Source organism: Callithrix jacchus, chromosome X, assembly GCF_049354715.1.
Source record: "Callithrix jacchus isolate 240 chromosome X, calJac240_pri, whole genome shotgun sequence".
NCBI classification, from domain to species: domain Eukaryota; kingdom Metazoa; phylum Chordata; class Mammalia; order Primates; family Cebidae; genus Callithrix; species Callithrix jacchus.
Genome location: NC_133524.1, coordinates 84108535 through 84122076, shown reverse-complemented (window position 1 = coordinate 84122076; position 13542 = coordinate 84108535). Strand labels below are relative to the sequence as shown.

The 13542-nt window shown below is 33.4% G+C and overlaps 1 protein-coding gene across 13 annotated transcripts in view; it reads right to left on the bottom strand.

Moving 5' to 3' along the window:
• The window catches only part of DACH2 (dachshund family transcription factor 2), a 647423-nt gene that overhangs the window by 111566 nt on the left and 522315 nt on the right, over positions 1–13542 (bottom strand). For all 13 annotated transcript variants that reach the window (XM_035288190.3, XM_008989565.4, XM_035288191.3 and 10 more), the window contains one exon: positions 54–226. In XM_035288190.3, coding sequence (XP_035144081.1) covers positions 54–226 — 173 coding nt within the window. The remainder of the gene's footprint in view (positions 1–53; positions 227–13542) is intronic.

Below are 13542 nucleotides of genomic sequence, written 5' to 3'. Positions count from 1 at the left end.
CAAAATTTGCATGTAACTGATACCTTTGTCCTTTTCTAAAGCATGATTCTTACCTTTATAACAGAGGTACCAGCTCTGGAGAGTGGACTGTGAATCTGTGCTGCAGCAGCCATGTTGGCAATAGTATTGAGATGGTTCATCTGATTCATTGCCATGGCAACTGATGCAGGAGGTAAGCTGACTGGAAGTAGGGGATGAGGCATCATCATAAATGGCAGATCCAGTCCTAAAAGAGACAGTGCATATTAAACTTGTTACATTATTATCTGAAATGGTTTGTTAAAAAGTATCTAAATTTATTCTTAGTTTTCTTAAAAAATAATTTTTATTATATTCTAATGTTTCTTTGTGTTATTAGTAGTACCTGTGATATTTTAAATTATTTAATAATTTTTAAAATCTTCCTATATCCACATATTTAATTATAAATATGCTTTTATCTTGCCTTCACTCCCAAAATATTTATGTGATCTTCTTTACCCATAAAAACCAACCTAAATCTTTAAGCCAAACACAATTGCATTTCAAAAATAAGAACTTTCTTCTTAATCATCATAACCATTTTGTAACATCATAACATTAATGTATCGATGTGTTGATAGTTTACAGCTTTACAATTTCATTAAGAGATTTAAGAGACCATCCTGCTGGTAAGGCCTGCTGTAGATTCGCTAAGCTTTAGAACTATAGAAGACAACAAGACTTGGAATATGTTATACCCTTTTAGATATAAATCTCTAAAATGAATGCTTATATTAATTTATAATTAATGCTTTAAAGTCTTCGTCAATAAATAATAACTCCCCCATCAAACTGTCAACCTATTTTCCAGTTTAAAAATAAATAAGAACATTGTTGAGTTGTTTCAGGAATTTCATTTGTTTTCTTATGCAAGTTGAAATAATTTTCACACATTTGAAACACCTGAAAGAATATCTCTCAGTTATTACCCACATCCAACTTGTGCTAACCACAGATATGCCATCATGTAAAAGATAACATTAAAATAATTGTCTACTTATCCCTTGATAGGCTCGAATTTGTAGGACAAAAGGTTTTTGAGCAGAGTCTACTAAAAGTTAGTCTAGCTTTATGGATATAAATGTGACTATGAGTCAACCATAGCACTTATTATAAACCATTACCTCTACAGTAATCTTGTTTCATCTTGGACAGAGCCAGAAAGCAGTAATCTTCAATAGATGTTCTAACACATCCTTCACTATAATTTTTCTAAATTATCACAAACTACAGAAATTCTAAGGTGGACAGCATTTATTTTGGTCCTGCACACAAGTATTAAGTATTAATAATGTCCTGGTTTTTTCTCTTTCTAATCACTTCACTTTTCCTTGCTTCCCTTATGACAACAGAAAAAGAACATCAGTAAATCTATAGGAAGTATATTAAAAAGCTCCCTAAACCTTATTCCTCAAAATAACAGTGGCGGTAATACAAATACTCAAAACACATATTTTTAAGACAAAGATTTTCTCACATTCCATGGCTTCTTTTCATTTTCTTAACAGTGTGCTTCGCAGAGTAGTTTTTAATTTTAACAAAGTCCAATTTTAATGGGAACTAGAAGGAAGAAGCAGTGTTGATTTATTTGAGGGTCGTCTCCTGATTTCAATTATAATGGTTGATCTAAAACTGATAACAACGAAGCACAAAGGCAGCACAAGCAATGGAATGCATTTCCAGATAGGTCAGGTCTCATACAACACTCAAGTGAGCATCACAATTAAATGAATTCCTAAATAAAGAAAACATTAGCCACCAGTGTTTCTGATAAAGATAGCCACAAAATGCACTGTTACCAGAATTACACAAGGATAAAACCTAACCTGGAAACTTAAATTATAAATGGAACTCAGGAAAGGAAACATTCTCGGTACTCCCTATCTGATTCCATATCCCAAAGTTAGAAACTCTTTTAAACTTTTCTCCTATCCGTGTTCACCTATGACTCACTATCTCTAAATCCTTTTTAGGAGAAGCCTTCCAAACCAAACTTATGAGCTACGAAACATTTTTCTTGCAATTATTAATTTATCAAAGAAGCCTCAAAACAAGGCTTACGACATTGAATTCAAAGTGGCCTTTTCCATTCTCTTTTAATCATTTTTACTTTTTAATTGTTAAAATTTTTATTATAAATTGACAAATTATAATATATACTTATGGAATATAAAGTGATCCTATTATATATTATATATGTGTACACACATATATACACACATATATATGTATACACAGACACACACAATGTGTGATAATTAAATAAAGCTAATTAATATAGCCATCACCTCGAACACTTATCATTCTGGAGAACATTAAGCAAAGCAAAATAAGCCAAACACAGAAAGACAAACACTGCATAATCTCATTTGTATGTAGAATTAATTCCCTTTTAAACTAGAAGCATGTTTTCCGTTAGCCTTCTATAAGTACTTAGGTACATAGGCATTTTTATGCTTAAATTATCATATAGCTTAAGCAATAATGATATTTTACAATATATATTAAACTAATCACTGTTTGTCTTTCTCCTGAAGCCTTAACATTATGATCAACATAATAACAACAATCAATGACCTAAGTAGGTTTCCAAATGAGGCTATCATTTACCACAAGCCCAAGGTAATTATAAGCTTCAGTCCTTCTTTGTGTACACGGCTTCAGTAACAAATTGATCAATCTTAGATGAATAGTAGCCATCAGTGCTTCCCTTTACTATTCAAATAAGCTTTTGTTCAATTTACACTTCCCTTAACAGTGTAATAATCTTTCCTCATTCTCCAAAGATTTTCAGCATCACCTAGACACCATCTGGCAATAATAAAAAATAGGCCTACTTAAAGTCCAATTGACATGCAAACTAAATGCGTACTACAAAAAGAATTTAACAGTCCATTGGCAGTCAGTTTTAAAATCTAATACAACAAACATTTCAAATAACCATGAAAGGTTTAAAACTCATACTTTGACATCATGACCTGCAATAACTGTCAATTGACTATAATGCCCTAGACTTTACTCTAAGCTTACTCCAGTACTTATATTACACGCCAGTTTAACAGTGACCCACATGAGTTCTCCATGGAAAGCATATGCAAATACTGAATTGTGATAGCCAAACTTTTCCAAAACTGAACACATACAATTAAAAGCCATTAGTAGTACACACTACACCAGCAATATGGCTCACTTAGTCACACGCCAGATACACACATAGCTTTTTAATAATATGGTAATAAAGACAAATCTTAAAAAAAAACACCAAATGAGTTCTCTCTTTTCCTATTGACCTCATGGGCATTATGCAAGTTACTATAATTCCTTTTTTTTTTATGAGGTGGAGTCTCACTGTAGCTGGCATTACAGGCATGTGCCACGATGCCCAGCTAATTTTTGTATTTTTAGTTCAGAGTTTCACCATGTTGGCCAGGTTGGTCTCGAACTCCTGACCTCAAGTGATCCACCCAGCTTGGTCTCCCAAAGTACTGGGACTACAGGCACGAGCCACAGCATACGGCTTATAAGAATAATTTCTAATGCATCTTGATATTTCAGCAACTCCTATAATTTTTATGTAAGTGCATAGCAGCACCTCCTTCTAGCCATGAAAAGTACAAACTTTAGTAATGCTCTAATTCTCTATCTAAATCACACATTGATTTGATTTCCAAGTCACGTTGACTTCTGTAATATTTTGTCATTTCTACAGGGACTACCAGGCATTAATCCCTTGATACAAGTAAGCTATCTTCCCAATTGGTCTTCCTCTGGCTTTTCATCTGCCTTTCCACTCCCATTTTAAGACTTCCAGTGACTAGTTACTGCTACTAGAATAAAATACAAGCATTTTATTTCATCCAAAATTACCTTTCTGGTTGTAATGTTTCATGATATTCATCTATGTATGCTGTACTCTAGCCCCACTGGGCTATTTACATCCACAGTTTGAATTCACGTTAGCCTTCACTCACGTTAATGCTTCTCTCTGGAATCTGCCTTCCTCATCCAGTTGATTTGCCTATATAAACTGCCCTTCCCTTTAAAAAATAAAACACCAAAAGCATTGGCAACAAAGGCCAAAATAGACAAATGGGACCTGATCAAACTCCACAGCTTCTGCACGGCAAAAGAAACAGTCACTAGAGTGGATCGGCAACCAACAGAATGGGAAAAATTTTTTGCAGTTTACCCATCTGACAAAGGGCTGATATCCAGAATTTACAAAGAACTCAAACAGATTTACAGGAAAAAAACAAACAAGCCCATTCAAAAGTGGGCAAAGGATATGAACAGACACTTTACGAAAGAAGACATATATGAGGCCAACAATCATATGAAAAAATGCTCATCGTCACTGGTCATCAGAGAGATGCAAATCAAAACCACATTGAGATACCATCTCACGCCAGTTAGAATGGCGATCATTAAAAAATCTGGAGACAACAGATGCTGGAGAGGATGTGGAGAAAAAGGGACACTTTTACACTGCTAGTGGGAGTGCAAATTAGTTCAACCATTGTGGAAGACAGTGTGGCAATTCCTCAAGGCCTTAGAAATAGAAATTCCATTTGACCCAGCAATCCCATTACAGGGTATATATCCAAAGGATTATAAATTATTCTACTATAAGGACACATGCATACGAATGTTCGTTGCAGCACTGTTTACAATAGCAAAGACCTGGAATCAACCCAAATGCCCACTGATGATAGACTGGATTGGGAAAATGTGGCACATATACACTATGGAATATTATGCAGCAATCAGAAATGACGAGTTCGTGTCGTTTGTAGGGACATGGATGAATCTGGAGAACATCATCCTCAGCAAACTGACACAAGAACAGAAAATGAAACACCGCATATTCTCACTCATAGAAGGGTGATGAAAAATGAGAACACATGGACACAGGGAGGGGAGTACTAAACACTGGGGTCTATTTCGGGGAAAAGGGGAGGGCCAGCAGGAGGGGGAGGTGGGGAGGGATAGCCTGGGGAGAAATGCCAAATGTGGGTGAAGGGGAGAAAGGAAGCACAACACACTGCCATGTGTGTACCTATGCAACTGTCTTGCATGTTCTGCACATGTACCCCCAAACCTAAAATACAATAAAAAGTAAATAAATAAATAAATAAATAAATAAATAAATAGACTGGTTTTAGAGCACTCTTATTTTAACAGAAAACATTAGCGGAAATTACAGAGAATTTCCTTATACCTCCACTCTGCCATCACACAGTTGGCCCTCATATTAATGTCTTGTAATAATCTGTTACATAGCTATATTTGACAAATCGGTATTGATGTATTAATATTAACTGCAGTCCAGAGTTTACAGCAGAGGTCACTTTTTGTATCCCTCCTCCCAGCCTCTGGCAACCACTGGTCTTTTTGGGCTCTATAGATTTGCCTTTACCTGAATGCTATCTAGTTAGAATCACACACTATTTAGCCTTTTCAGACTGACCTGTTTAACTTAGCAATTTGCACTTCAGGTTCATCCAAGTCTTTTCAAGGTTTGACAGCTCATTTGTATTTATTGCTAAATATGGTTCCATAGTACATATATACCACAGTTGGTTTATGAATTCACCTATTAAAGGATATCTTGGTTGTTTCCAATTTTAAAAAATTATGAATAAAGTTACTATAAACTTTGGTGTATAGATTTTTGTGTGATTTGTATAAATACAGGACTATGTTTACCATTGTAAAAAAAATGCCCAATGTGTCTTCCAAAGTCACTACACCATTTTGCATTCCCATGAACAACAAACTGAAAGTTCATGTTACTCCAAATCTTTCTGAGCAATTGAGGTTGACAATTTTGGATGTTATGTAATTGCATAGCAGCACCTCCTTCTAGCCATGAAAGGTACAAACTTTAGTAATCCTCTAATTGTCTATCTAAATCACACACTGATTTGATTTCCAAGGCACGCTGACTTCTGAAATATTTTGTCATTTCTACGATGACTACCAGGCATTAATCCCTTGATACAAGTACCCTATCTTCCCAACCAGTCTTCCTGTGGCTTTTCATTTGCCTATTGGCTTTTCATTCAACAGGTGTGTATGGGTATCTCCTAGTTGTTTTAATTTGCAATTCCTTAATGACATATTATATTGAAGATGTTTTCATATGCTTATTTGCCATCTGTGTCTTAATCGATAAGGTGTCTTTTAAGGTCTTTTGTCCACTTTTAAATTTGGTTATTTCTTATTGTTGAGATTAAAAGCTCTTCGTATATCTATCAGTCCTTTATCATATATGAGTTGTGCAAACACTTTTTCCCATTCTGTTGTTTGTCTTTTCATTCTCTTAACAGTGTGCTTCATGGAGTGGTTTTTAAGTTTAATGAAATTCAACTGATTAGTTTAAGGTTTATGCTTTTGATATTGTATCTAAAATCTCATTGTCAAACCCAAGATCACCTAGATTTTCTCTGATGTTATCTTATAATAGATCCAGAGTTTTGCAATTTAAATTTAGGTATATAATCATTTTGAGTTAATTTTTGTGAAGGGCAGATGGTCTGTGTCTAGGTTCATTCTTTGCATGTGATATCCCAATTGTTCCACTGTAATTTGTTGAAAAATGCTATGATCCTACTATTGAATTCTCTTTGTTCCTCCATCAAATACCAATTGACTATCTTTGTGTGGATATAGTTCTAGGCTTTCTATACTATTCTATTAATATTAATCTATTTGTCAGTTCTTTTGCCAAAATAACACTATTGTGATTACTGTAACTTTAGAGTAAATAGTGAAGTATGGTAGTATCAGTCCACTACATTTTTTCTTATTTAATACTTTGCTGGCTATTTTGGGTCTTTTACTTTCCTTATAAATGTTGGAAACACTATGTGAATAACCATAAAACAACTTCTTTGGATTCTGATTGGGAATACATTAAAACTACAGATCAAGTTGGGAAGAACTGCTTTTCTAATGATGTTGAATCTTCCTATCCATGAACATATCTCTCCAGTTATTTGTGTATTTCTGGATATTTTTCATCAGAGTTCTGTAGTAGTTATTCTAATAATGTTATATATATTTTGCTAGGTTTATATTTAATAATTTCAATTTTTGTTGGTAACTTGAACAATTTTGTGTTTTTATTTGTACAAATTTAAGTGGTACAAGTGCAGTTTAGTTACATGGATATATTCCGTAGTGGTGAAGTCTAGGTTTTTAGTGTAATCATCACCTAAAAAATGTACACTGTACCCATTAAGTATTTTCTCTCCTACCTCATGCCCTTCCCACTGTCCCATCCTTCCAAGTCTCCAATATCTATTATTCTACACTATGTCCATGTGTACATATTATTTAGTTCCCACTTATAAATTTTTGACTTTCTGTTTTAGAGTTGTTTCACTTAAGATGTGTTTTTAATTTCAAATTGCAATGGTCATTGTTGGTTTATAAGAAAGCAGTTGATTTTGTATGTTAATTTTGTATCCCACAACCTTACTATAATGTTTTATTAGTTCTAGGAGTCTTCTTTGTAAATTCTTGTGAAGTTTTTGGATGAATGCAAATTTTTCTTGCCTAATTTGCATACATTTTATTTCTTTTCTTGTCATTTTGCACTAGCTAAGGCCCCCAGTACAATGATGAATAGAAATGATGAGCAGGAATATCCTTTCCTTTTTTGTGATCTCAAGAGAAAAGCTTCCAGCAGATGTCAGCAGTAGGTTTTTATAGATGTTCTTTAACAAGTTGAGGCAGTTCTCCTCTATTCCTATTTTTTTCTAAGAGTTTTTATTATGAATGGGTATTGTATTTTCTCAAAAACCTTTTCTGCATCAACTGTTAGTATCATATTATTTTTATTCTCTTGCCTACTGATGTAACAGATTACATTAATTGATTTTCCAATGTTGAGTTACCATTGCATACTTGGAATAAATTCCACTTAGTCATGGTGGGCAATTTTTGCTATACAATATTGACTTTAATTTACTATTCTGTTTTCAGAATTTTTGCATTATGCACATCAAGAGATACTGGTCTGTAGTTTCCCTTTCCTATGTTGTCTTTCTCTGGTATTTTGGTATTTGGATAATTCTGATCTCATATATGAATTAGAAAATATTCCTTCTGCTTCTATCTTCTGGAAGAGATTGTAGCTAATTGGTATATTTTCTTCTTTAAATGTTTGGTAGACTTTACCTGTAAATCCATTTGAACATGGTGCTTTCTGTTGTGGAAGGGTTTTAATTACAGATTCAATTTCTCTAATATGTATAGGCCTTTTCAGATGATCTGTTTCTTCTTGTGTGAGTATTGGTAGATTGTATCTTTCAAAAAATTGGCTCATTTCATCCAAGTTATCAAATTTGTGGGTATAGAGTTGTTGAGTATTGCTATATTATCATTTTAATGTCATAGGATAAATAGTGATGGCCTCTCTTTCTTTTCTGATACTAGTAATTTGCATCTTCTCTCTTCTTCTTAGTTAGCCTGCCTAGGAGTTTATAAATTGCATTTGTCTTGTCAATGAAGCAGCTTTTGGTTTCATTGATTTTTCTCTGTTGATTTTCTGTTTTTAATCTTATCCATTTCTATACTAATAATTATTGTTAATGTTCTTCTGCTTTCAATTTAATGTTTTATCTTTTCATTTTCCTGAAGTGGAATCTGTGGTTACTGATTTAACCTCTTTATTCTTTTTAATATATTAATTAATTCAATGCTATGTATTTTCCTCTAAGCACTGCTTTTGCTACATCCTATGAATTTGGATAAATAATATTTTCATTGTCATTTACTTTAAAATACTCCTAAATTTTTCTTGAGGGATCTTCTTTGATTCATGTGGTATGTACAAGTGTACTGTTTTATCTACAAGTATATTTGACTTTACAACTGTCTTTGTTATTGGTTTCTCATTTAATTCCACTATGACTGAAAGCATACTTTGTCTAATTTTCATTCTTTTAAATACATTAAAATATATTTTGTGGCCCAGAATGTGGCCTCTTTTGGTGAATGTTCAATATAAATTGAAGAGTAATTTTAAATTTTTATTAAAAATTGTAATATCTTAAAAATTAAACCATTAAAAATTTTAATGTTTTTCAGTGGTTGTCTTAAAGTTTTCAATATGTATTTACAATTAGTCTTATTCCATTTGAAAATATCACTATACTACTTCAGGAGTACTACAAATGCCTTATAACAGAATATTCTCAATTCTCAATTTCTCCTTTCAATCCTTTACAACAATGCTCTCATTTATTTCACTTATCCGCAGGTATAATCACCCAATACGTCCTTCGTAAAATTACTTTTTCTTGTTATAGTTGGTATTTCAATAGCTTTGGGGGTACAGATAGCTTTTAGTTACATGGATGAATTCTATAGTGGTGAAATCTGAGATTTTAGTGCACCTGTCACCTGAGAAGTGTACACTGTACCCATAGTACAGCTTTTTGTTCCTCACTCCTCCCTTCTGATTCTACAATGTCCATCCTACCACTCAGTATTTCTTTGCATACATGTAACTTAAATCCCACTTATAAGTAAGAATATATAGTACTTGCTTTTCCATTCCTGAGTTACTTCACTTAAAATGATCGACTTCAGCTCCATCCAAGTGACTGCAAAGGTTATTAATTTCTTCTTTTTCTGACTGTATAGTATTCCATGGTGAATACATATAACACATTATCTTTAATCATCAGCTGATAAGCACTTAGGTTGATTCCATATGTTTGCAATTGTGAATTATGCTGTGGTAACCACACAAGTGCAGGTGTCTTTCTGATATAATGACTTCTTTTCTTTTGGATACACGCACAGTAGAAAGACTGCTGGATTGAATGGTAGATCTGCTTTTAGTTCTTTGAGAAATCTCCATATTGTTTTCCATAGAGGCTATTCTAAATTACATTCCCATCAGCAGTGTAATAAGTGTTCCCTTTTCATTACATCCATGCCAGCATCTATTGTTTTTTTAAAAAATTTAATAATGCCAATTCTGGCTGTGGTAAGGCACCATCTCTCTGTTAGCTTAATTTGCATTTTCCTATTGATGAGTAATGTTGAGCATTTTCGCATAGGCTCTTGGTCATTTGTATATCTTGTTTCTTATTTCCATAGGTTTTTGGACAACAGGTGGCATTCGGTTACATTATTAAGTACTTTATTCGTGATTTCAGAGATTTTGGTGCACCCATCACCCAAGCAGTAAACACTGAACCCAATTTACAGTCTTTTACCCCTCACCCACCTCACACATTTTCCACAGAGTCCCCAAAGTCCATTGTATCATTCTTATGCCATTGCATCCTTATTATTTACCTCTCTCTTATGAGTGATAACATAGAATATTTTGGTTTTTCATTCCTGAGTTACTTCACTTAGAATAATAATCTCCAGTTCCATCTAGGCTGCTGTGGATGCAGTTAATTTTTCCTTTCTATGGCTGAATAGTATTTATATATATATATATATGTGTGTGTGTGTGTGTGTGTATGTATATATATGTGTATATATGCATATATGTGTATATATATATGTATATATATATATGTACACACCCACATATAAAATATATAATTATATCACAATTTCTTTATCCAGTTTTTGATTGATGAGCATTTGGGCTGGTTCCATATTTTTGCTATTGTGAATTGTGCCGCTAAAAATGCAGTTATCTTCTTTGTATAATGATTTATTTTCCTCTGGGTAGATACCCAGTAGTGGGATTGCTGGATCAAATGATAGTTCTACCTTTAGTTCTTTAAAGAATCTCCACACTGTTTTCCATAGTGGTTGTACTAGTTTACATTCCCACCAGCAGTGTAGAAGTGCTTCCGTTTCACTGCACCCACACCAACATCTATTATTGTTTGATTTACTGATTATGGCCATTCTTGCAGGAGTAAGGCAGTATCAAATAAGAAACTGTGGTTTTGAATTGTGTTTCCTGTATATGTACTTTTGATAAGTGTCTACTAATATCATTTGCCTACTTTTTTGATGGTATTGCTTTTGCCTTCCTGATTTGTTTGAGTTCTTTGTAGATTCTGGGTATCAGTCCTTTGTTAGATGAAGAATTTGCAAACATTTTCTGCCATTCTGTGAGTTGACTATTTATTCTGAAGATTATTACTTTTGCTGTGCAGAAGCTTTTTGTTTGTTTGTTTAATTAGGCCCCATTTATTTATTTATTTATTTTTATTACATTTGCTTTTAGGGTCTTAATCACGAGTTCTTTGTCTAGGCCTATGTTTAGAAGAGTTTTTTTCTAGGTTTTCTTTTAGAATTTTTATTAATCGAAGTCTTAGATTTATGTCTTTAATCCATCTCGAGTTTATTTTCTATTTGGTGAAAGACATCTAATTTCATTTTCTACATGTGGCTATCCAACTTTCCCAGCATCATTTGTTGAATAGGGTGTACATTCCCCAATTTATGCTTTTGAATGCTTTGTTAAAAATCAGCTCTGTTTCTGGGTTCTCTATTCTGTTCCATTGGTCTATACATCTATATTCATATCAGTACAATGCTGTTTTAGTTACTATATCATTGTAGTATAATTTGAAATCCAGTAATGTGATAGTTCTCCACCTTTGTTGATTTTGTTTAGAATTGCTTTAGCTATTCTGACCAATTTTTTTCTTCCATATGAATTTTATAATAGTTTGTTTGTTAATTCTGTAAAAAATATGGCATTGGTAGTCTGATAGAAATTGTAATGAGTCTGTAGACGGCTTTGGGCAGTATGGCCATTTTAGCAATACTGATTCTTCCAATCCATGAGCATGGAATGTTTCTCCATTTGTTTGTGTCATATATAATTTCTTTCAGGAGTGTTATGTAGTTCTCCTTGTAGAGATCTTTCAACTTATTGGTTAGATGTATTCCTAGATATTTTACATTTCTGTGATCATTGTAAATAGAATTGCATTCCTAATTTGGCTCTCAGCTTGAATCTTATTGGTGTATAGAACTGGTACACATTTTTGTATGTTGATTTTGTATCCTGAAATTTAGTAAAGTCATTTAACATGTTTTGAAATCCTTTGATAGAGTCTATAGGGCTTTCTAGGTATAGAATCATGTTGTCAGTGAAGATAGATATTTTAACATGCTCTTTTCCTATTTGGATGTCTTTGCTTTCTTTCTCTTGCCTGATTGCTCTGGCTAGGACTTCAAGTACTATATCGTATCGGAGTGGTAAAAGTGGGCAACATTCTCTTGTTCCAGTTCTTGGGGGTAGAATGCCACCGGTGTATACCCTTCCAGTATGATGTTGGCTGTGGGTCTGCCATAGATGACTTTCATAATTTTAAGTTATGTTCCTTCAATGCCTGATTTGTTGAGGGTGTTTATAATAAATGAATGCTTGTTTTTATTTAATTCTTTTTCTCCATTTATTGAGATAATCAGATGCATTAGGTTTTAAATTATGTTTAGATGGTGAATCACATTTCTTGACTTGCATACATTGACCCATCCCTGCATCCCTGGGATGAAACCCACTTGATCATGATGTATTTTCTTTTTGATGTTGTGCTATTGGATTTGGTTTGCTCATATTTTATTGAGGATTTTTTCATCTAGGTTCATCAGGGATATTGGTCTGTAGTTATCTTTTTTTTGGTTATGTGCTTTCCTTGCTTGGGTAACAAGGTGATGCTAGCTTCACAGAATGAATTGGAGGGGATTCTCTCTTTCTCAATATTTTGGAAATGTTTCAGTAGGATTGGTACCATTTCTATGAAGGTCCAGTGAATTTGGCTTTGAATCCCTCTAACCCTGGACTTTTGTTTCATTGGCAATTTTTAAATTACTGATTCAATCTCAGTGCCTGTTGTTGGTCTGTTGAGGATTTCTGTTTCTTCCTGATTCAAGCTAGAAGGGTTGTATATTTCCAGAAATTCATCCATTTCCCCTAGGTTTTCTAGTTTGTGTGCATAGAGGTGGTCATAGTAGTCTCAAATAATCTTTTGTATTTCTGTAGTGTTAGTTGTAATATCTTTATTTTTATTTCTAATTGAGCTTATTTGAATCATCTCTCTTCTTTTCTTAGTTAGTCTAGCTAAGGTTCTGTTGATTCTGCTTATCTTTTCCAAGAACCAACGTTTTTTTCATTTATCTTTTTCATTTTTGTATCAATTTTTTTTGTTGTTGTTCTTCTCTAATCTTTGTCATTTCTTTTCTTCCACTAGCTTTGGGTTTGGTTTGAGCTAGTTCCTCTAGTTCCTTGAGGTATAATGTCAGGTTGTTAATTTGTGACTTTTCAGACTTTTTGATGTAGACGTTTAGCACTATAAACTTTCCTTGTGGCTCTGTTTTTTCTGTATCCCAGCTGTTTTAATAAGTTGTGTCAGTATTACCATTCATTTTGAATACTTTTTAAAATTCCATCTTGATCTTATTGTTAAACCAAAAATCTTTCAAAATCAGATTATTTAATTTCTATGTTCTTGTATAGTGTTGAGGGTTCCTTTGGCAGTTCATTTCTGGTTTTATTCCACTGTGGCCTGAGACGATATT